This window comes from Polypterus senegalus, chromosome 4 (genome assembly GCF_016835505.1).
Source record: "Polypterus senegalus isolate Bchr_013 chromosome 4, ASM1683550v1, whole genome shotgun sequence".
Taxonomy (NCBI): domain Eukaryota; kingdom Metazoa; phylum Chordata; class Cladistia; order Polypteriformes; family Polypteridae; genus Polypterus; species Polypterus senegalus.
The window spans coordinates 71,418,288-71,442,998 of record NC_053157.1 but is presented as its reverse complement, the minus strand read 5'-3'; the positions used below and the strand labels follow the sequence as shown (position 1 = coordinate 71,442,998).

General features: G+C 38.2%; 1 protein-coding gene across 1 annotated transcript; it reads right to left on the bottom strand.

Annotated features, from left to right (window-relative positions):
• Window positions 1–234: 234 nt before the first annotated feature.
• Window positions 235–24,130, bottom strand: LOC120528718 (nascent polypeptide-associated complex subunit alpha, muscle-specific form-like). Its single transcript, XM_039752874.1, has 5 exons — window positions 24,084–24,130; window positions 23,753–23,828; window positions 18,983–22,229; window positions 6,411–6,466; window positions 235–5,089 (listed from the first exon to the last, which is right to left on the bottom strand). The coding sequence occupies exons 2-5, from the start codon at window positions 23,804–23,806 to the stop codon at window positions 965–967; spliced, it is 7,482 nt and encodes a 2,493-aa protein (XP_039608808.1). The 5' UTR covers window positions 23,807–23,828; window positions 24,084–24,130; the 3' UTR covers window positions 235–964.
• Window positions 24,131–24,711: the final 581 nt, after the last annotated feature.

The following is a 24,711-nucleotide window of genomic DNA, read 5'->3' as shown; positions in this document are numbered from 1 at the left end:
GCAATGCTACACCCTGCACCACATGCCTGCTGTAGACTGTTTCATACTGTATGCTTTAAATAAGAATTTAAAAAATAACTCAAATCAATTTTAATGAATACATAGAGGACCATGCAATAAATTACAACTGGGAAGTTTTTGCAATGCAGTTTAATATGAGTACAATAACAACAAACTCAAGTTACAGAATATATTAACTGATAGATATTACAACAGAAAACCCTAAAATGTTTCTGCAATTGTTATTTAGTCAAGTACCTCACAGTTAAATAACAGAAAGTGCTAATGTTTGCTTTAGTTATTTTTCATTACTATTTTTGTAATAAAATGATAAGGTTGCATCTGTTTACATATTGTATTTACAAATATGGTTATTATTTTGCACAATTACCAACCAGTTAGAACATCTTTTCATAATGAGGAGGAACAGTTGTCATTTGTCTATTGGATTCCAACTAAGAAACAATAGATATCTGTTTTTTTGTAGGCAAGGACTAATTCTATTATTGTAACTAATGCATAGAGGCTTAATGTCTATATCTCTGTTGATTGCTTTCTGTTTAATGCACTCAGGTGGATTTCACATACAAATCACGTTATATCTCAAGTAGTGTTCAACAGAAACTACAAGAGTTGATAAATTAGTGGAATAAAGGAATAAACCTCTGATCTTGTCTCACCCAACTAATAATATAGGCTTTAGTGATACATCCAGTAGATAAGCAACATAAAAATGTCTAACTTGAATATTGCAAGATAATAATTTAATATTCTGCATCATGATAATTCATAAAACAAGCAATTTGCTTCAACATAATTGCTTTAATTACTGATTTTATTGAAAGTCCATGAAAGGAGGGTTTCATAGTTATTTTGTAATTGGTGAAACTAAACATTATATACTGTATATATTTTCTTTTTTTCTGTTTTGTAAAGTTTTAACAATTTAAATATGTATAGTTCATTAATTTTGAAAAGATGGCCTTCTCCTTGCCCTGTTGTTTACAAAGTTATTAGCTTTCAAAATTTGCTTTACATTTGCTGAAACTTTTATTGGCTTTTTTAAAGTTATGGAAGTTAGCTTTTGGGGATATTTACTTGCATCTCCACTTACCAGAGGCTGAGCTTCTGGTGCATTTTCAGGAATAGGTAGAAAAATCCCTGGGAATATAAGAATAGGAGGAACTGCTGGTGCTGGTGGAGGAGGTGGAGGTGGTGGTGGTGGTGGTGTTGGTAATGGTGGTGGCGGTGGTAGTGCTGGCGGTGGTGGAGAGGCTTGTATGGGAGGTTGGGGTGATCCTGACATAGGACCAGGTGACAAAACTGGTGAGAGTGAATATGGTGGAGCATTATTTGATTGAGGTAAAAATGGTCCAGTTATACTTCCTGGACCAGGAGATAAATTTGGGTTAAGAAGAATATAAGATTGCCCATTAGCCGTTGGGGCATTTGGTGCAACCTCATTGCATGGTTCACCACCTAATGGTGTTTCAGAGGGAGCCTCAGGTGGCCCTGTGAATATAAAAATTGGAGCAGGCGGAGAACGTGGTGGCGGAGGAGGTGCACTTGGAGCAGAAGAGAAAATAAAAACTGGTGGTATTTCGTCTGGCTGACCACTATCTGAAAATATAAAGACTGGTGGTACTCCTGGTGAACTTGCTCCTGATGGTTCAGTTACTGATGGACTTGATTTTGGAGGTAATGCAGGAAATTCAGGTGGTGGAGATGAAGGTTGTCCTGGCGCCTGTCCTGAAACTGGAACAGATGTTTGGGTTGGCATTTGTATTGGAGCTTGTCCTGGTACTGGTCCAGATGGTTCAGTTGGTATTTGCACTGCAGTCTGTCCTGGCCCCTGACCATATACTGTGGTTGACATATGACCTGGACTTAGTCCTGGACTTTGACTGGATGTTTGGGTTGGCATTTGTCCTGGACTTGTTGCTTCAGTTGGGCCTAATGGTGGAGAAGAAGCTTGTCCATTTCTAGCTGCTGGGAAGGCACCTGGGGCTGGTGGAAATAATGGTAATACTATTATTGAAGGAGGCTGTGCAGGAGCAACAGGTGGTGCAGGTGGTGGTGGAGGTGCTGGTGCAGGTAAAAATATTATTGTTGGGGATGATGCAGATGCAGGGTGAGTTGGAGCTGGTTGTGGAGAGATGACATGATCAGATCCTGGAGGAGGTTGTGCAGGGCCTTCAGGAATGGAAGGCTTTCCGTTAGGTACACCTGGGCCTGTAGAAGGAGAGGGCGATCCAGGAACAGCAGAATCAGGGCCAGGGTGAAGTGGTGGACCTAGTGATGAAGGTTTAGAGTCCAAGGAAGGGAATGGTTGTTGGAATATAAAAATATTTGGGGATGCAGAAGGTGATGGTGAAATTGGCTGAGTTGGCAAAGAAGGCTCAGAGACAATTGGTCCTGTTGGGGAAGAAGGTGCTTTTGATGAAGGCTTAGTATCTGTAGTTGGAGACTGAAATGGTGGTAAAAATATGAAATATGGTTGACCTGGAGGTGGACCTGGAGACGGGCCATCAGAAGTAGGTGAGTGACTTGAAGGGAAACTTGGTGGAATAGAGGGAACAGGTGATGGGCCTGCAGGTGACAAAGAGGGATCAAATGGAGGCTGTGGAAATGCAGATGGAATTTGTGGAGAGCTGAATTTGGCTGAGTCAGATGGAGAAGATGGTCTCTCTGAAGGAAATTCTGGTGGTGTTGAAGCAGGCTGGAGGGGAACTGAGGGAGACAGTGGTGGTCCAGAAGGTATGTTTGATGGAGCAGTAGGAACATGAGTGGGAGGAGAAGGAACAGTTTGTGGAACTGAAGAGCCAGGTAACTGGGAAGTTGGAGTTACAGCAGCTTTTGCAGGACTATCTACAGCAGGGGATACAACAGGAGTAGGAGGATTAAAAATAAAAATTGGTGGAACAGGAGGTGGAGCTGGTGGAGATGGTAGTGGGGCTGGAGCTGGATCACGAGGAGGAAACACAAATATTGGAGGTGCTGGTGCAGGTGGCAGTAAAGGAAGTAAAGGTGGAGAAAGACCAAATGAAGCAGAAGAAGGAACCTGTGCTTGAGGGCCTGGTAACGCTGGAGGGAATATGAATATTGGAGGAACTACAGGAGGTGCAGAAGGTGATGGGGAAGTAGGTGCAGGAGATGGTACAGATACTGGTGGTGATTGTTTATCTTGTGGTGGAGCTGATGGGAAAATGAAGACAGGAGGGGGAGGATTTGCAGGAGATGTAGAAGTTTTACTTGGTGCTGGTTGTCTAGTTTGTGTGAAAAAAGAAGAGGAAGAAGGATGAGGTGATGCTGGAGGAAAGATAAAAATAGGAGGTGAAGAAGCAGAAGCTGTAGGGGCCGAGGGATAACTTGGTTGAGTTGATTCAGATTTAGAAGGTGCTGAATGCTCTGAGGAAGATGATGGGTGTGGGAAAACAAAGACTGGCTGAGGACTAGCAGGAACATTAGAAGCTTGGCTTGGTGGTGCTTGACTAGTTTGCACATCAGAAGGAGGAGATGAACGACGAGAAGGAGCAGGAGGAAAGATGAAAATAGGTTGTGAAGAGGCAGGAGGTATAGATGCAGAAGGAATACTTGGTTGAGCTGATTTAGGCTTAGAAGATGTTGAATATTCAGAGGAAGAGGATGCTGGTGGAAAAATGAAGATTGGCTGAGGACTGGCAGGAACATTAGAAGCTGGGCTTGGTAGTGCTTGACTAGTCTGCGTATCAGTAGGAGGAGATGAATGATGAGAGGGAGCAGGAGGAAAGATGAAAATAGGTGGTGAAGAGGCAGGAGGTGTAGATGCAGAAGGAATACTTGGTTGAGTTGATTTAGGCTTAGAAGATGTTGAATATTTTGAGGAAGAGGATGCTGGTGGAAAAATGAAAATTGGCTGAGGACTGGCAGGAACATTAGAAGCTGGGCTTGGTGGTGCTTGACTAGTCTGCACATCAGAGGGAGGAGATGAATGACGTGAGGAAGCAGGCGGAAAGATGAAAATAGGTGGTGAAGAGGCAGGAGGTGTAGGTGCAGAAGGAATACTTGGTTGAGCTGATTTAGACTTAGAAGATGCTGAATATTCTGAAGAAGAGGACGCTGGTGGAAAAATGAAGATTGGCTGAGTACTGGCAGGAATATTAGAAGCTTGGCTTGGTGGTGCTTGACTAATCTGCACATCAGAAGGAGGAGATGTACGACGCAAGGAAGCAGGAGGAAAGATGAAAATAGGTTGTGAAGAGGCAGGAGGTGTAGGTGCAGAAGGATAACTTGGTTGAACTGATTTAGACTTAGAAGATGCTGAATATTCTGCAGAAGAGGGTGCTGGTGGAAAAATGAAGATTGGCTGAGGACTGGAAGGAACATTAGAAGCTTGGCTTGATGGTGCTTGATTAGTCTGCACATCAGAAGGAGAAGGAGATGAACGACGAGAGGGAGCAGGAGGAAAGATGAAAATAGGCGGTGAAGAGGCAGGAGCTATAGGAACTGCAGCTGGCTGAGTTGGTTTAGAGGCAGGAAAAGATGAACGCTCAGAGGAAGATGAAGCTGGTGGGAAAATGAAGATAGGAGAAGGAGTAGGAGATGGCAAAGGGCTGCTAGGTATAGCTGGACCTATAGCTGAGCTTTGGGTTGATGATGCCGAAGATTTTGTAGGTGGTGAAAAAATGAACACTGGGGAACCTGGTAAGTTTGCAGGAGGTGAAGAATTAAGTTTTGATGGATATGGAACTGGAGGTTTGCTTGGTGCTGGAGGTTTTGGGGGAAAAATAAAAATGGGTTGACTTTGGATTGATGGTGTTGGCCGTAAACCTTGTGGAGAAGGTTGAGGAATTTTTGAATGTTGTGCTCTGCTTTGTGAGATGGGAGGAAATATGAATATTGGGGGTGAAGAAACAGCTGCAGGCTGGGATGCAGCAGCAGAAGGAGCTGCCTCTTGAGTTGGCGGAGATTTTTTTTTAGGCCTTATTATGTATATAGGAGGATGAACTGGTTTGGGAGCACTTGGAGAAGAGAGTCTAAGGGGAGTTAAAAGCCGAGTTTTCTGGGCTCTTTGAAGAAGGGAGATTTTTCTTGTTCGTTCATCCAGGCTCTGTGTTAAAAATGACAATATCTTAAGAATAGGTAAATTAAACATTAGATTTAAAGAGTCAGTTAAGCAAATAATTGAATGAATGAATGGATGTTTATTGTCATAGTTATAAAAAGCATGCATTCAACAGAACAATATATGACATATGACAGCACCATAGTATAACAGCAGCAAATTATAACACAGTGAATATTACACAATGAATACAAAAACGCTATGAATATATACAAAATTGCACTTATGCCCCATAGAATTTATGCCTTTAAACGTAAACCATTTTCTTGATGTTTACTATAAACATTGCAATATTAACACAATTATTTCATAAGCTTAATTTAGTCCATGCTAAATCTAAAAACTATGCTTCACTGTTTTAATCACATTCAACAATTTACTTTCCATTGAGAGTGCTTTAAAACAGCATGGATTTTCTGTATTTAAACTTTGTTAAAATATGTTTAGAACAGCACATATTTTATAAAAAGACAAGGACTTATATAGTCCCTTGAGAAGCATATATTTTATATAGTCCCAGAAAAAAAATCAATTAAACAAAGTAAGTATTGAAGCAGCATTAAAAAACAATGGTAATTTTATTATATAATATACAATTTTAAATTCTTACTTTAAATCTGTTTGTGATGATCTATCTGGTTTGATATTTAAATCTAAAATGATGACCAATTTGCTCTCTTCTGCATGTTGTGTTTCTTTCGTGCACAACTTTCAACAGCCCCTAATACTGACTGGAAAGTACTGCCACTACTAGACTGTATGTAATACTAAATTGGGCATCTAATATTTTAAAGCTTTAACTGAAACATATACTGTATGACTTTCTGTTTTTTTCCTCCTTTATCCTTATATTGTTACAGCATTCATTTATCGTCTGACATCACTGTTTGTTCATAGCCTTTGCTCAAATATGTTTGGTTTATTAAATGTTTTACAGACCATGTAAATGAATTTACCTTGTAATCATTTTAAACTGAAAACCAAAGTAAGCTACCATGTCCAAAGTAGTTTTACTTACAAACCTCTACAAACTTTATTGCATCATTTATCACATCTTTCATCACATTACATAGCTACTGCAAATAATCTATCTATCTATCTATCTATCTATCTATCTATCTATCTATCTATCTATCTATCTATCTATCTATCTATCTATCTATCTATCAGTTCTGGTATTTATTCAAGATTTTCTTATATCAAAATAAAACAATATTATATACAGGTGATATAATGCATTTTCAATGATAAATTGATTTTATGGAAGAGTAATGAATTATACATGCATTTCAAAAACTTGACTTACGTGAACACTTGCCAGTATGCAGACAAAGTACATAAAAAAATGGAAGTGCTTCATTTCTGATTAACAATTTCTGTAAATGAAATATATATTTTCAGCAATTACATTCTGTGCATTTAATGTTATATTGGTATATAAGATTGCTAAGACACTTCATTAAAATATAAAGGATTAACTATATTTTACTGATTCGTTTTAGTTCAGGCTGAAAGCAAAATGTCTTTTTCATAAAAGTTAACATTAATAAAGAATTACATTTACTCATTTAATGCTGTATTTTAAAAACCTGAGAGCATGCAAAGTAGTATATTTATGTGTTAGTAAGTTGTAATTGTTACCTTTATTAAGAATCACACCATTTCTTTCTGCCCTGTCTTGTTTTCTCTTTTCAAGTTTGTGGCAAGACCTGTAATTTAAGGTATGTTATCAAGTATGCCATAACCAATGAACACACAAAATCAGGAAGGGAGGTGTGATTGTGCACTGATCCAGTATGAGTCTAAAACAAAAGAGGGTGCTGTATAAATGGCATTTTAAACCGAAAAATACTTTTTCTTTGAGCTAGTATAATAGAAATTTCTATGTATGCCACACTTACAGAAAGCATGCAGTCAAAAATTGAGCTTCACCATTCTAAGACACTACTTAAAGTAATGAATTAACTACCATAATTTGTAACAATTACTTCCATTATGTTCTATATATCACATAATATCAAATCAAGTACATAGGACATCTGTCAAGAATGTCGCATTTTAATGGTTAAGTACAAGTCTCTAAACCTATTATGATCAGTGACATATTACAACTTATTACTCAAAAAGGTCATTTGCACTTATGAGTGAGAGCTAGACTGCAATGAGACGTAAGGATTATGGGAGACTTGTGGGTAGTATATTAAGAAGTGGGCAGAATTTGTTCTCATTTTTGGATGTAGCAATTACATAAGCAGAACTTATAATATGTTGATACACTTTGGTTGAAAAAGAAATATTTGGATGGTTGAATTGACTTACTGTGAATGAGTTTGTGGGTGTAATCTCATTAAAACTTAGTTTCTTCTCTGTGCTGCATAGATACATGATATATCGTAGATATCTAGAGGACAGTTGGGGTCCTGCCCAGGACAGAGGTGAAATCCTTACCCAGCCGACCTTACTGTCTGGAAGGCTACAGTACAATAATCTGATGCCTTCAGATGTTGGCATCTCATTTGGAACCACAATTCATTGAGAATGCAGCTCAGCCTCTGTGGCCAGTTCCTACAAGTCAAGAAGACTATTTATGTTAGATTTTGCGCCCTCATTCGCCTGCTTTGTTTATTATTTGTCACTTCAATTGAAAGGGGAGACCTGGCTGGCACTCCAACATTTCATCTAGTCAGCCCGTGTTCCTTCCACCCATCCACAATATATATATTGTGAAGGGCCTTGGAGAGTACAGCTTCCCAAACCCGGACATAGACATGCAGAACATACAAGTGTAACAGCAGCACACTCTTATTTTCTTCCAGGGGCAGCTCTGTTCTCCGTTTTCCACTTTGGAACACAAGAATACTGCTCAGTCCCTTCTGTCTTTTCTTTCTCTCTTCTCTTCTCGGCCACCTCCACTCCTCTCCCAGCAAACGTTGTCCTCGATGTCCTGACTCTGGTTTTCCGAACAGAGTGAGGTGGCCTCCTGGTGCTCCCGGATCCTTTTGTAGCAGCACTTCTAGGTGTTTAGCTCACATCCCGAAGCAATCCGGGGGGTTGCCCTGTCATGTTGTGGAGAAGGTATTGCCGTGACCCTGTCTTCTCCCCCGGTCCTTCCATCACAGGGGTGTCCCGGCTGAACCAGGGTCCCAGTCATCCGCCACAATATATATATTTATATATATATATATGAGGTGCTCAACCCCCAGTTGCAGTCAGTCTGCTGCTCGCGTTGTGAAGTGGGGGGCTGAACGCACCCCAAGGAGATGCGGTCGCTCCTCCAAAACCCCCTCTTAAATGGTACTACAATGGGAAACAAATACAGTTTTTTTTTTACCTCCTCTTTGCTCAATCAGCTGCTGGCTTGCTGCCGTGCCACGTGATCTGCATCTCGCATGGTACTTCCAACATTTAAAAGCCTGTACAGCAGCTGTCCTACTCATTGACTTTTATTTCCAGCTCTGGGCATGGTTAAAACTCTAAGTCTTGTCTCACGGGTGATGAGTTCTTGATATTTTTTAGTTTATAGTTTAAGAATGGAATAAGAATCTGAAAATCTAACAAACTCACATTAAAGCAAGATAAATTCTGAAAAGAATGATACCAAACATATATATGTAGGTTTTTAAAATAAGCCAGATTTAAAGCGTGACAAAAACCGTGACATAAAATCATTGCAAAAAATCGTTACACTTTTAGGCTTAGGCTTTTATATATATTGTCACTAGCCGATATATTTTGCTGTAACAATATGACAGGAAGTGAATCCTTACTTGTACTCATGGCAAATCCAGTAATACAAAACTCTTACATGTTCCATTTCATTTTAGGGCATCAATCAGGTGTTGAGCGTGGCATATCTACCATTTTCCAACATGCTGATTATTCAATGAGAATGGTCCCAAAGTAAAGGCAGCAAAATTTCTTTGAAGCCCGCACAAAAGCAAAGCCTAGTGGTAGACAAGGGAGGTTTAACTCAGCATGCCCAATGCTGTGCAAGAGATGATAAAAGAACATGGCTATCCAGGCTAGTGACTCGGTTTTCCACAATATTTCTGCAAGGATGTCCCACATTGTGCCATCCAACATTGTTGGACAGGAAGGAACAATCCCAGAGGCCAAGCCTAACCCATTGAATTCTCTGAAAGCTTAGTATATGTTACTACCCGCTTCTTTAAAGTGAAAGCAATGAAACAATGATTCCTTGAAGTTCACATAGATAGCTAGAAAACATTCCTGTAAGACAGACAAATGCAAAAACTATAGCCCAGTAATTTGTGGGGGGTCTGTGCACATGTCCAGATCCCTAATGAAGTCCTAATGGAACAAGGACCTTGCTTTAAATCAGATATCTTTAGGGAAATCGCTAAATTGCTTAGACAGACATGTTGGTTGAACCTTTTAACTACAGTAAATGCTAAAGCAGATAATTAAAAAGTTATGAGAGGGTGGAAGAGACTGGTACAAGTTATTCTCCTTTGTCTTGTTTGCCTTCCAGGGGATGCTGCAGGCCTCCACAGGCTTTTCTTCATTTGAACTACTATACGGAATTCGGTCATGTAAACTCCAGAATATTATAAAGGAAGATTGGGAATTAGAGCCCATCGCATGCTCAGTTACTATATAGTTGAATGCGTCACTGAGTTGTACAATTGCTTTTTGAGGATACAACCCCTGAAGAAGGAGCATACAGAACGAAGAATGCACTCTAGACTATACAAAAGAGGGACCACCCTGCATGAATTTAAGCCAGGTGGTTATGGTATTAATTCCAACTGCTTATAATAAATTGTTGTCTTATTGACAGGGGCCATATGAAATTAAGGAACAGGTTTGATTTTTATTGCCTTGTGTATCAACCTAATCAATTCCTATACAGCGCGTCTTCTACAGTACTCTGTTGAATCCGTGGAAGGAACAGGACATTCTGTCAGACTCCAGTGCAAGTAGAACACTCCTTATTAATGCTCTCACTTGTACTTTTGGTATTTAATTAAAAACCATCTCAAACAGCTGGAACTGACCATCTTTTCTGTAAAAGATTTTGTCAATGCCAAACCAGGTCTAACCTTGCTCATTGTGCATGACATTGTAACTGAACCAGGGTGTAAGATTTGAGAGTGACCATATCACTTCCCTGAGGCAAAGAAGGTGAAAGATGAACTGAAAATCAAATGTATGGTAGAGCTGGATGATATTGAAGAGAGTATAAGCACCAGGATTAGTCCTATTGCATTACTGCTGCTTTTGCACCGATTTTTGATGCCTAATCCAAGTCTCCAGCTGTGATGCCTATCCTGTGCTGTGCGTGTATGGCATGGTAAGCCATTCTTGATGAAGCTCTAAATTTAGCCACTCTTGATATAACTAAGGGCTACTGGCAATTCCTTTAACATAATTTGCTAAACAAAAGACAGTGTTCAGCACCTCCAGGGTACAATTTCAAAACAGTGTTCTTCCATTTGGGCTGCACAGGGCACTGTTGACATATCATTGTCTGGTGGATAGACTGCTTCAGTCTCATAATGCCTCTAGTGCTTCCTACTTAGATGACACTGTCATTCGAGTGTTTAGAAGGATCACATGAGCCATGTTTTGGCAGTGATTCAATCCACCCACAAAACCAGACTCCATGTTCATCCCTCAAAATAATATTTTGGACTAACTTTGTCCAAATATTAATTATTTTGTGACAGGAGGAAAAGTCAAACTGCCATGTTCCAAGGCTGACTACCAGTTGTGACTGGTCCCAAACTGCAAACAAAAGGTGGATCCAAGCCCTCCTTGAATTTGTTGGTTATTACCGAGACTTTATGCCTTGATTCTCTGAGTTTCTGTACTAATAGTGTGTATTTATAAGGGAAATGAGACAGAGTATAGGAGTCAAGTGGAAAATATTGTTTCTTGGTGCAGAAGGAATTGTCTGATTTTAAACATCAGCAAAAGCAAGGAATTATTGATTTTCACCAAACCAAACCGAATCTATGTACAATAACTATTCAGGGAGTGGCTGTACAGGTGGTGCACTCCTACAAGTACTCCACATAAATGATTGGTTGGATTGGTCTTGTAATACATAGGAACTGTAAAAGAAAGGGAAGAACCGGCTCTTTTTTCTTAAATGACTGTGTTCCTTTAATATGGGTATTGACATCCTTGACATCTTCTACGACTCTGTGATGACCAATGCAATTGTCTACGCTGTAGTGTGCTGGGCTTGTAACATCACTTCAAGATAGGTGAAAATAATCGAAAAACAAACTAAAATTGCAGGCTCACTTATAGGACACACTCTGGACATCTTGGAGGCAGTAGAGAAGGAGATAATTAAATTAAAATTGAAAGACTCTGGATACCGTCTGGAAGTAGAAGCAAAGAAGGTAATTAAAAAAAATCAGTGCCATTATGAACAAAGCTGCACATCCTCTTTCTGACACACTAACACTGAGGACTTTCAACCAATGAATTATTCAGCAGAAGTGTGTCAAGAAACATTCATACCAACAGCAATATGCCTGCATAATGCCTCACTGTGATTGTAACAACCAAGTCAACTGCCAATTTTCTTTCTTTATTTTTATTTTTCTTTCTTCATTCTGGTGTGAGTTTAGGATCTATCTATCTATCTATCTATCTATCTATCTATCTATCTATCTATCTATCTATCTATCTATCTATCTATCTATCTATCTATCTATCTATCTATCTATCATTTGATTCTTTCCTGTTTTACATGAGTTATATTTTTTCTTTTTTATGCTAGGTCAAAGATGTACATTACAAAAAAGAAAGATCATTTGGCTCAGACAGCTAAGATTTCTAAAAATAAAAATTTAGAAAGAGAAAACTATTTTATATTGATACATTATATCCATCCATCCATTTTCCAACCCGCTGAATCCAAACACAGGGTCACGGGGGTCTGCTGGAGCCAATACCAGCCAACACAGGGCACAAGACAGGAAACAATCCCAGGCAGGGTGCCAACCCACCGCAGGACAGATACATTATATATATTTGATATATTTGTAAGGATTACACCATAACCATATTGTACTTGTTTTAAATGTATTGCATAATTTTTTGTTTCATAAGTAACAAAGAAATTACTAAATAACTTAATGTGTATAAAACAGTCTGGTTTCAGCACCTTAGGGTATACTAGAAAATCTTTAAGACATGCATTTAACAACAGCTTCTGTATAGAATAAACTTCTTTCTGAACAATACTTAGATGCCAATAACACTCTTAGTTTTATTCATAGCAATTTAGTGATTGTGTATGATACAGTAAACCAGCAATTTTTTCCACATATAATACAAAATACTAAATTCATTCATTCATAATGATTTCCTTTCAATTTTTATATTTTAGAAGTCTAAATGATTAGATTAATTTATATTTATTAATCTCATTGGAAAAATTCAGATGCATACAGCAGCAGAAACATAAAAAACAAGGATACAGATATTTTGCTGTTATTTTTAAGGCTGTGCCAGGCACTACCATCTTCTGTGCCACTTGTTATGATTTCTTGGCATAAAAAGTGAGAGAGAAAAGGAAATCATTACCTCCAAGCTGGCTGAATCGAAATTAATTGAGTTGCTGATTAAAACCCTATTCTAAGTTATTATACAGTTGAGTGTTTTTGTGATATGTTAGTGTATGTTATAACATTTCATTTGTCTTTTTATTTGCTTCTGTAAGATGCTTAGTCAATTAAAATGTTGTGTCAACATATACTTCTAAATCCTTTTCAGAGGTGGCTTCATGTATGACAGTGTCTCCCATCTTATATTTATAACTAATATTCCTTTTGCCCTGTGTAGCACTTTTCTGCATTAAACTACATTTTCCAGGTGTTCGCCCAGTTCTCAGGGAAGGCTGTCCAGGTCATATTGAATTATTTTGTTGCCTCCTCAGTGCCTGTCGTTCTCTCAATTTTAGTATGAGAAGTTTACTAACTATACCAGAATCAATGGTGTCTCGATGTATCAGGTGGGAGGCTGTTCTATCAGCCAATGAAGGTCTCATGATTGCATATATGTAAGGTCCATTAGCATAGTCTATATATGGTTGTGTCAGTGTAGCAACTGGGTGGGGCTCGAGGAATATTCACATATTTATGAACTGATCGTGATTTAATAAAGTTAATTGCACAGAAATATGTGTACAGGAGGTTTTATAAATCAGATTTCTTGTTGCTGTGCCAGTTTTCCTGTTTTTGCTATTTGCATATTTTTTATGCTTGAATTCACTCAAAGTTTTATAAATGAGACCTCTAGTTATTTTCCTCACAATAATTCTCAACACATCCCATGTCATAGAAGAAAATATTATATCTTAATTAAATTAACTGCTGTAGTTGATGTCAACACAGTAACAAATTGAGAAGAATGAGTACATAAAGCCTAAAGCAATAGCAACATTTGTGAATGAGTGCTAAATTATATGCTGTTTGATCCTGTAAATCTTAAACCATTGGTACTTTATAGGAAATGTAACAAATCAGTCATTTTCTAACCCACTTAGTCCTGAACAGGGTCATGGTGGGTGCTGGAGCCTATCCAAGCCAGTATAGAGCGCAAGGCAGGAACAAACCCTGTACAGAGTGCCAGCCAATTTTAGGTCAAACACTCACATCCCAGCCACACACTAAGGCCAATGTAGTATTGCCAGTCCACCTAACCTGCTCGTCTTTGGACTGTGAGAGGAAACTGGAACACCTGGAAGTAACATGCATACATGGGGAGAACATGCAAACTCCACGGGAGGAGGACGCTGGACATGAACCTTGAATCCTTATTGTGAGGCAGCATCGCTACCACTGTGCCATTGTGCCACCCCTGTAGAGAATCTGTGGCATTAAATTCCTTTGGTGTCACTTGGTGAAATTCTCATATTTGGCATGGCATTTCACCTTTTCTCCCATGCAACTTTTGGCAACTCTGACCAGACCATGATTAAGTTTGTTCACAGCTATAAACAGAAACTGGAACAGTCAAAGCCAACCAGTACATTTAGCCACAGATGGACTCCTGAAGATGTTGGAAGGCTGAGGGATTGTTTAGGCTCCACAGATTGGAAAGCCATGGAAGGCCGGCATAGCAACATAGATGAATATGCTGATATTGAAACATCCTTCTATGAAAATGTGTGTCTCCCTAGACCATTATGAGATACAACAATCACAAGCCATGGTTCACCAAGGACCCAAGTGTTCACAGAGCTGCAAAGGACCAGGCATACTGGTCTGGGAACAGGGATGAATATCGATCGGCAAGGTGGCGGCGTAATAAAGCAATGAGTGCTGCAAAAGCCACTTATAAAGATCAGCTGGAGAAAGGCTTTAGCAGTAACAGTCAGGCAGTGTGGAGTTCTCTGAACAAACTTAGAGATTACAGGCAGAAGTCATCCCAAGTCTTATCTTCCCCCATTTTGGCTAATCAGCTACATGAGTTTTACTGCCAGATTGCCATTTACATGAGCCCCTCAGGATTGATTTCCGCCAACAATTCACTAACTGTACACCATTGCAAATTAATGGCCAGACTGTGTCAGTGGTTCAGTCATTTAAATTCCTGGGGTCTATTTTCACTCATACATTAAAATGGGACAAGCACTTCACCTCCATCATGAAGAAAGTTAGGCAGAGATTGGTTTTGCTTTGCCACCTTAAGAAGCTTGGCATATCAAGGTGTACATTGTTAAATTTTGCTCAGCTATCATTGAGAGTATTGTGACCTCCTCTATAACCGTTTGGTTATCTTCTGCCTCCTCTTTTTCTAAGACTTGAATGCAGTGGGTGATTTGTTCAGCTGAGAAAATCATTGGCTGTTTTCTCCCAACATTAAAAAATCTGTTCATTTTCAGAGCAAAAAAGAGAGCAGGAAATATTGCAGCTGACCCCACCCACCCCAGCAGTTATTTTTTCACTAAGGAGGTATAGGTCGATTGTGACTGAAACTACACATCATTATTGCAGCTTCTTTCTAATTATTCAGATGCTAAGTAGGGTAGGGTTAGGGTTACTCCTGTTTTTTCAACATATAACTGGTAACTCTGTTGTTTGTATATTCATAAATACTTGATACTTGCTCAACTTGTACTATTTGATATCTCTATTATTTGGTATAGTTTTTCTATTTATTTGTGGTAACTAGTGAAGTTTGTAAATGTTTTGTTCAAGAAATTGTTGTATTTGTTTAGCTGTTTGCACAAGGTCAGGTTAATGGTGAGCCAGCAGGTGGCAGTGGTGTGCAAACTGTAGCAAACAGACACTGGGACCCCCAAATTAAAAATTTCAAAGTTGTCTGTCTTGTTGGCATGGTCCTAGAGAGAAGCTATGCTAAATATAGTCCAGATCAAACTAAGTAGGATGGTATTGGGAACAGACAGTCATTCTATTTTAATTATAAAGATTATATTTTTAATTGTTCAGAACAGCAATCAGATCAGGGGCGGAGTGGTGGCTCTGAGGCTAAGGATCTGTGCTGGTATCCAGAAGGTTGACAGTTTGAATCCCTGTCACTGCCAAAAAAGATCCTACTTTGTTGGGCATTTGAGCAAGACCCTTAACCTGTAATTGCTCCAGGAGCACTGTACAATGGCTGACCCTGCGCTCTGACCCCAAGGGGTATATAAAAACTAACAATTTCCTAATACAAGAAATTGTATTAGGTGAAATAAAGAACAAAGAAAGAATAAAGCAATGTTGTTTGATTCACAACCTCAGAGCTCTGGTTTTAAATCTTAGATTAAGCACAATCTCTATGGGTGCTCGTTACACATCCCACAGGTGTGAATTCAAGGTTCAAGGTTAACTTTATTTATCATTCAAAACCATACAGAGCAGTGCACACCTGGCCCAATTATGTGCAACGATAGCTAACAAAAAATAATCAACAATAATAATGAGAACAAACAGTAATAAACAACAGAGAATGCTTGCAGTAAGGAGTCCAGGATTTGTATTTGTATTGCGGGTCCTCCCCGCATGTACTTTCCATGTTCTCCCCATGTCTGCATGAGTTTCCTCTGGGTGCTCTTGTTTCCTCCTAATGTCCCAAAAACATGCTGGTTAGGTTCATTGGTAGCACACAACTGGCCCTAGTGTGTGTTTGGTGAGTGGGTTTGTGTGGATATTTACCCTGCATTGGACTGGTGCCCTGTCCAGGATTTGTTCCTGCCTTGCTTCATATGCTGGCTGGGATAGGTTCTAAAACAGATGCAGTTCTGGTCTGGATTAAGCGGGTTAGAAAATGACATGATTTTATAGTTATACACACAAACTTTTAATGTCTGAAAACATTGTCCTTGAGATTTTGTGGATAGGCAGTAGTAGCTTCTTTTACATGTGAAATATGCATTAAAGTCAATTATAGGAAGAGCTGGATCCTACAGCATTGAATGGGGGCATGACACAGCCCAAAGATGCGAAATGCTGGAACACCAGCAACATAGTTCTGTTTAATTTCACAATAAATGAAAACAAAAACAGAGCCAGATGGTGCAATCTCATCAATAAGATTTAAACAAACAAAAAAAAAAAAAAATACCCTCGGTAGGCCAAGTATAGACATTTTTCTCCTTATGTGTCTTGGTCAAGATGGAGCTTCATCCTGCAGTCAGCTCAGTCCAACAGCATATGCCCTCTCCCTGTCTTTATAGTGCTCTGACAAGAAGGGGCAGAGTCATTTGGTCCACGAATCATCATCACAGAGCTGTGGACACACAGGCGTGACACCTTTTATTTTCATATTGTGTTATCTAGTCATCCACTCATCATATTCTGATTGGATAATCCAGTTTTCTAGGTGCTGGGTACTTTAGTATGAACTGATTCCCTGTCTAGGATTAGTTTGTAAATTGTATTTAGTGCTGCTAGGGTACGTTCAAACTCCCTGCAACTGAATTACTTAATTTAGTTTTTAAATTGGAGAGATAGATGAATCAGCAAAAACCAACTCAGAAGTGCACACCAGTCAAAACTTGGATCATGGTGTTTTTATTAAAGAGTGCTTATTTGTTCCATTGGTGTCAACTAGGTTTTTCAGTTAAAGGAATAGTCCACCCAAAAATTTAATTTTGCATATGTTAGTTACTCCATGTAGTTTGTGGTGATGGCCAAGAAACACTTTTAATCATTTGTTTTCATCGAGAACAGAGATGACAAACTGATAGAATAGGCATCTATAGACATCAACACTGCACCACAGTAAACAATATAAGAAAGCCTGTGGAAAAACTCATGTGTTACTTGTGTCACATAATCCATACATTAATTTATTCAGCCATATAATCACAACTTGCAAAACGTGTGCATTTTTTGATTAAAAATAAATACTGCAAAATCGGAGCAGTACATGCAGCGGAAGCATATTCACATGGGAACAAGTATTTGAATTGAACAAAGGTCTCTTGATCAATGAATCAGGGACTTAGTTGGGTCTTCAAAGACATCCACACTTTCTGAAATGTTAACTTTTATTTTTCTCTTTGCATTATTTTCTTTATACTATATGTAACCATATAAATACAACTAAAAAAAGAAATTGGTATTGCATGATAATAATGAAAACCTATACATTTATTTAGACACTAGCCACTTTACCTGTCAAAGAAAGGTAGTAGAAGACATTTTAAAATATTTGATATCTCTTTGCCTACATGAACCTTCAGGTCCTTTCTTCTGTTGAAAGGCACTTCTCTTGAGTTCATTCCCATGAAGTCTGTCTCTCAGATTTTGTTATTTTAAAATGCCTTGCTCACTTCCCGTCCACTTTAAAAATCCTCATTTGTCTCACTGTCACACATACTGTACTCTTAACATTACTTTACAAAAGCAAAACTGACAAATCACAAAAAAAAAATAGGCCAAACTGACCCATCGGATTTCTCTGAGAGAATGGACACACAGACCCTTATGTTTTATTATGTAGTAGATAGGACATAAACACTGCACCACTAACCTGTGGTTTTCTCTTTCAATCTTAATGTTTTAAATAAGAATTCAACAAATACAAAACATTACCTTTAATGAATTAATAGAAGATCATAAAATAAATTAAAACTGGAAAGTTTTTGTAATGCATTTTAATAAGAATACAAGATAAATTAAAAATATATACAGTACAACTTACATATAATATTAACTAATTGATATTATGACATTATACAACATCTTTTAGTTAGTCAACTACCTGCCAATTGAATAACAGAATGTGTTAATGTTTCCAATAGTTATTTTTGATTTAGTTTTTTAGTAACACAATGACAAGGTTGTATCTGTTTACACATTGTCTTCAGAAGTACGATTGTTATACAAACAATTAATGAATAGTGAGTACATCATTCCATTACAATGAGGTAGAACAGTTGTTGTCCATTCGATTTCAATTTAGAATTTTTTTTAACAATAATGCAAATAATGCACAGGAGCATAATGTTAATATCTCAGTCAAGACTCTTATGTTCATTGCACTCAGGTGGATTTCATACATAAAGCACATTATATCTTAAGTAATATTCCACAAAAACAGCAAAAGTTAATAAATTAGTAGAAAATCCACTGATCCTGTCTCATCCACCTAATAATGTAGGCTTTAGAGACAAACCCAGTAGATAAGTAACATAAGAGCACCTATCTTTGTATATGGCAAGTTAATAATTTTATAATCTCCATTACAATGAGTCATAAAGCAAGCAATTTGCTACAGTATATTTGCTTTAATTATCGATTTTATATAACTTAGATGAAAGGAGGATTTTGTAGTTTAACAAAATAGACATTATTTTCTTATTGATACGACAAAACTAATTAGATACTGCATGTCTTCACTTTTTTTTGATTTGTAAAAAATGAACAATTTAAATATTTCAGTTTCCGTAATTTGGAAAAGCTGACCTTCGCCTGGCCTGGTTTTTTACGAAGATATTTGCTTTCAATTCAACATTTGCTGGAACTTTCATTGTTTTTTTTAAATTTACAGAAGTACTCTTTTGGGGATAAGTACTTGCATCTCCACTAATCAGAGGCTGAGCATCTGGTTCATTTTCAGGAATGGGTAGAAAAATCCCTGGGAAAATAAGAATAGGAGGGACTGCTGGTGCTGGTGGTGGAGATGGCACTGGTGGTGGTGGTGGTGGTTGTGGTGGTGAGGGTTTTGTGGAGGGATATAGTGTAGGTACTTCGGAATTTAACAGTGGACCAGAAGAATAGAATGGAAATGGGGCCGGAACAAATGAGCCAGGAAGTGAACTAGGAACTGATGGAGAATGATTTGGCTGAGGTAAAAATTGCCCATTTATAATCTCTGAACGAGAAGGTGAAGCTGGAGCAAGAAAGACATTAGATTGATCAGCAGTCAATGGAACATTTGTTGACAGCACATTGCATGGTGCACCATCTAATGATGTTTCAGTTGGAGACTCAGGTGTCCCTGTAAATATAAAAATTGGAGCAGGAGGAGAACGTGGAACAGGAGGTGCACTTGGAGCAGAAGAAAAAATAAAAACTGGTGGTATTTCTTCAGGTTGACTACTGTCTGAAAATATAAAAACTGGTGGTACGCCTGGTGGACGTGCACCTAATGGATCAGTTGCTGATGGAATTGATTTTGGAGGTAATTCATGAAATTCGGGAGATGGTGATTGGCTTGGATGACCAGGAATATATTGTGATTGGGATGAGGCTTGTCCTGAAGCCTGTCCTGAAAACTGACCAAACGTTTGGGTTGGATGTTGTGTTGGAACCTGTTCTGGAACAGGGCCAGGTGTTTTAGTTGGCATTTTCACTGGAGCATGTCCTGGCACTGGATCAAATGTTTGTGTTGGCACTTGACCTGGACTCTGTTCTTCTGGACCTTGAGCAAATGTTTTTGTTGGTATTTGTCTTGTAATCATTGCATCAGGTGGGCCTATTGGTGAAGGAGAAGCTTGTCCATTTCTAGCTGTTGGCGGGGCATCTGGAGCTGGCGGAAATAATGGTAATATTATTATTGAAGGGGGCTGTGCAGGACCTATAGGTGGTGCAGGTGGTGGTGGAGGTGCTGCTGCAGGTGAAATTATTATTATTGGAGGAGATGCAGCTGTAGGGTGAGTGGGAGTTGGTTGTGGAGAGATGACGTCATCAGATCCTGGAGGAGATTGTGCAGGGTCTTTGGGTATTGAAGGTTTTCCATTATGGACACCCAAGCCTGTAGTAGGAAAGTGTGATCCAGGAGTTGCAGGATCAGGGGTAGGATAAAGTGGTGCAACTGGTGATGTATTTTTAGACTCTAGTGAAGGGAATGGTTGCTGGAATATAAAAATATTTGGGGATCCAGAAGCTGATGGTGAAGTTGACTGAGTTGACAAAGAAGGTTCAGAGACCGTTGTTTCTGATGAGGAAGGATGTGCTGTTGGTGAGGGCTTAGTGTCAGTAGCTGGAGACTGAACTGGTGGTAAAAATATGAAATAAGGTGGACTTGGTGAAGCACCATCAGAATCAGGTGAGTGACTAAAAGGGAAGCCTGATGGCATGAAGGGAACAGGTGATGGGTCTGAAGGTGAAAAAGAGGGACCAGATGGAGGTTGTGGAAATGCAGATGGAATTTGTGGAGAGCTGGATGGGTCTGAGTCAGATGGAAAAGATGGTCTGTCTGAAGAAAATACTGATGGTGTTGAAGCAGGCTGCAGGGGAACTGAGGGAGACAGTGGTGGTCCAGAAGGTATGTTTGATGGAGCAGTAGGAACTTGAGTGGGAGGAGAAGGAATAGTTTGTGGAACTGAAGAGCCGGGTGACTGTGAAGTTGGATCTACAGCAACTTTTGCCGGTGTCTCTACAGCAGGAGATATTACAGGACTAGGAGGATTAAAAATAAAAATTGGTGGAATAGGAGGTGGAGCTGGTGGAGATGGTAGTGGGGCTGGAGCTGGATCACGAGGAGGAAATACAAATATTGGAGGTGCTGGTGCAGGTGGCTGCAAAGGAAGGAAAGGTGGAGAAAGACCAAATGAAGCAGAAGAAGGAACCTGTGCTTGTTGGCTTGGCAACGTTGGAGGGATTATAAATATTGGAGGAGCTACAGGAGGTAGTGCTTGGATGGCTGAAGGTGATGGTGAAGTAGCTGCTGGAGATGGTACAGATACTGGTGGAGGTTTTTTATCCAGTGGTGGAGCTGGTGGAAAAATGAAGACAGGAGGGGGAAGATTTGCAGCAGCTGTAGGAGTTTTACTTGGTGTTGCTTGTCCAGTTTGCGTGAAAAAAGAAGAGGAAGAAGGTTGCAATGATGCTGGAGGAAAGATGAAAATAGGTGGTGAAGAAGCAGTAGGTGCTGAGGGATACCTTGGTGGAGCTGATTCTGATTTAGAAGATGCTGAATGCTCTGGGGAAGATGATGGTGGTGGAAAAATGAAGATTGGTTGAGGACTGGCAGGAGAATTAGGAGTTTGGTTGGGCATTGCTTGACTAGCCTGTACAGCAGAAGATGGAGATGAACGGCGAGAGGAAGCAGGAGGAAAGATGAATATAGGCGGTGAAGAGGCAGGAGCTATAGGAACTGCAGCTGGATGAACTGGTTTAGAGGCAAGGAAAGATGGATGCTCAGAGGAAGGTGGAAAAATGAAGAAAGGTGGATTAGGATGTGGTGAAGGACTGTTGGGTATAGCTCGCCCTATATCTGAGCTTTGAGTTGATGATGCCAGAGATTCTGTAGGTGATGAAAAAATGAACATTGGTGAACCTGGTAAGGTTAAAGGAGGTGAAGAATCAAGTTTTGATGGATATGGAACTTTAGGTTTGCTAGGTGCTGGAGGTTTTGGGGGAAAAATAAAAATGGGCTGAGTTTGAGTAGAGTGTGTTGGCGGTAAAACATGTTGTGGGGGTGGTGGAATTTTCTGTTGCTGTGCTCGGCCCTGTGAGATTGGAGGAAATATGAATATTGGGGGTGAAGGAACAGCTGCAGGTTGGGATGCAACAGCAGAAGGAGCTGCCTCTTGAGCTGGTGGAGATTTTTTTTTAGGCCTTATTATATACACTGGACCATGAACTGGTGTAGAAGCACTTGAAGAAAGTCTAAGGGGTGGTGAAAGTCGAGTTTTCTGGGCCCCTTGAAGAAGGGAGATTTTTCTTCTTTGTTCATCCAGGATCTGTATTAAAACAATAAAAATATTGAAATATGTTTACAGAAAAAATATTTTTTAAGAAAAAAAATGTTTAAAAAATAGACAAATAGTTAATTAAAGTAAACATTTGAATGAATGAATGAATTAACGGAGATTTATTGCCACACAATATACCTGCTAGGAATTTGTTTTACATTTACAACCTTAGATATAAAATTAGTAACATGTAATTAACAGAATATACGTCATATGACATCACCACTTTATAAGAGCAGCAAATTATGATACAGTGAAATTACAAAGTAAATACAAGAAATTTAATGAACATGTACAGAGTTGGACTCATTCCCTGTACTGTGAATGTCTTTAGAAGTAAACATTTTCCTGTTATTTATTTTAAATATTACAATATTATTACAAAAGTTTTAAAAACCCTAGTGATGTACTTATTCATGCTAAAGCTAAAAACTGTGCTTCACTGTTATAATCATGTTCAAGAATTAACCTTTCATAGAGAGTGCTTTAGAAACAGTATGAATTTTCTGTATTTAAATATTACTAAATATCTTTTGAATAGCACCACATTTAATAAAAAGACAATGACTTATATAGTGATTTCCAGAACTCCCATAAAAAAACTAATGGAACAAAATTAAATAAATGTAATTTAATTATATAGTATACAATTTTAAACTCAAGTCTGTTTGTGGTGGTCTATCTGTGACGTTCAAATCTAAACTGATGACCAACCTGCTCTCTTCTGCATTTTAATTGTGTTTCCTTCGTGCTCAGCTTTCAACAGCCCCTAATACTGACTGAAACAGTACTGACACAGTGAGACTTTATGTAATACTAACTTGGGTATTTAAAGTTTTAACCAAAATGTATTAATTTATCGTTTGGGCTTGCTTTTGACTTTTTTTATCTTTTGCCCTTTTTTATAGATTTATATTATTACAGTATTCATTTATTCTTGCTTAACATCACTGTTTGCTACCAGCCTTTGCTCAGATTTATTTAAACAAATAACTATGTTTTACAGACTATACAAATTTATCTAACTTATAATCAGTTTAAAGTGAGTAACAAAGTAAATGATCACATACAAACTCATTTTTACTTTCCATGTACTGTATATAGCGGTTAAAGTTGCCTCATATGTAATTCGATATCTTAACAAACTGTATTAAATTACTGTTTATCACATCTTTCATCTCTTTATAAAGCTACTGCAAACAATGTATTTAGATGGCTCTTTCTCTGTCTATCTATCTATCTATCTATCTATCTATCTATCTATCTATCTATCTATCTATCTATCTATCTATCTATCTATTTGTTGATTTTGATATTTACTCACAGTTTTAATAAATTAGATAAAAAAACTAATCACATCCAGGTGCCACAATACATGTTCTCTAGAAGCTGTTTTAATGTTACAGAGCAGCCACTAAAAAGAATATAATATTAAATTACAAATCTGCAGTGTTAAACTAATATTATAAAAGAGTAACAAAGTAAATATTCGTTTCGAAAATTTGACTTACGTGAAAACTTGCCGTAATGCAGAAAAAGTACATGAAAATAAAGAAGTGCTTCATTTCTGATCGATAATTTCTGTAACTTAAAATATATAGTTTCATCAGTTACGTTCTGTGCACTGAACATCATTTCATAATACAGGAGCACTAAAACACTTCATTAGAAAATGAAGGATTAATTATCTTTCACTGAATCATATTATGTCAGATTAAAAAAATACCTTTTTTAAATATGCAAATTAATGAAGTTACATTTATCCAATTTTAAAAGCTGTATTTTAAAAACTTGAAAACATACAGAATAGCAGATTTACTGTAAGTAAGTTGTACTTGTTACCTTTATTAAGAATCACACCATTTCTTTCTGGCTTTTCTTGTTTTCCCTCTTGGTGTTTGTGCCAAGCTCTGTAATTTAAGGTATGTTATCAAGTATGCCATAACCAATGAACACACAAAACCGGGAAGGGAGGTGTGATTGTGTGCTGCTCCAGTATGAGTCTAAAACAAAAGAGGTTGCTGTATAAATGGCACTAATAATACGTTTTTAGCATAATATATCTGAACATTAATTTAATTTTAATCTGAAAAACACCACTTTCTATGAGCTAATATAATAGTTATTTCTATGTATACTGAACTTGCAGAAAATATGATATCAAAAATTAAACTTAAAGAATCTAAGACACTGCATAAAATAAAGAATTTAATACCATAATTTATTACAGTTGTTTCTGTTATGATATGTGTATCACACAATGTGCCCAAATCATGTACATAAGACATTTATGGAGAATGTGACATTTTAAAAGTAAGAACAAAGAGCCATCTGCACTTATGAGCGAGATCTAGACTACAGTGAGATTTAAAGATTATGGGTGACTTATGGGTAGAATATAAAGCAATGAGCAAAATTTGTTCTCATGTTTGGATGTAGCAATTAGATAAATGAAACAAATAATACGTTG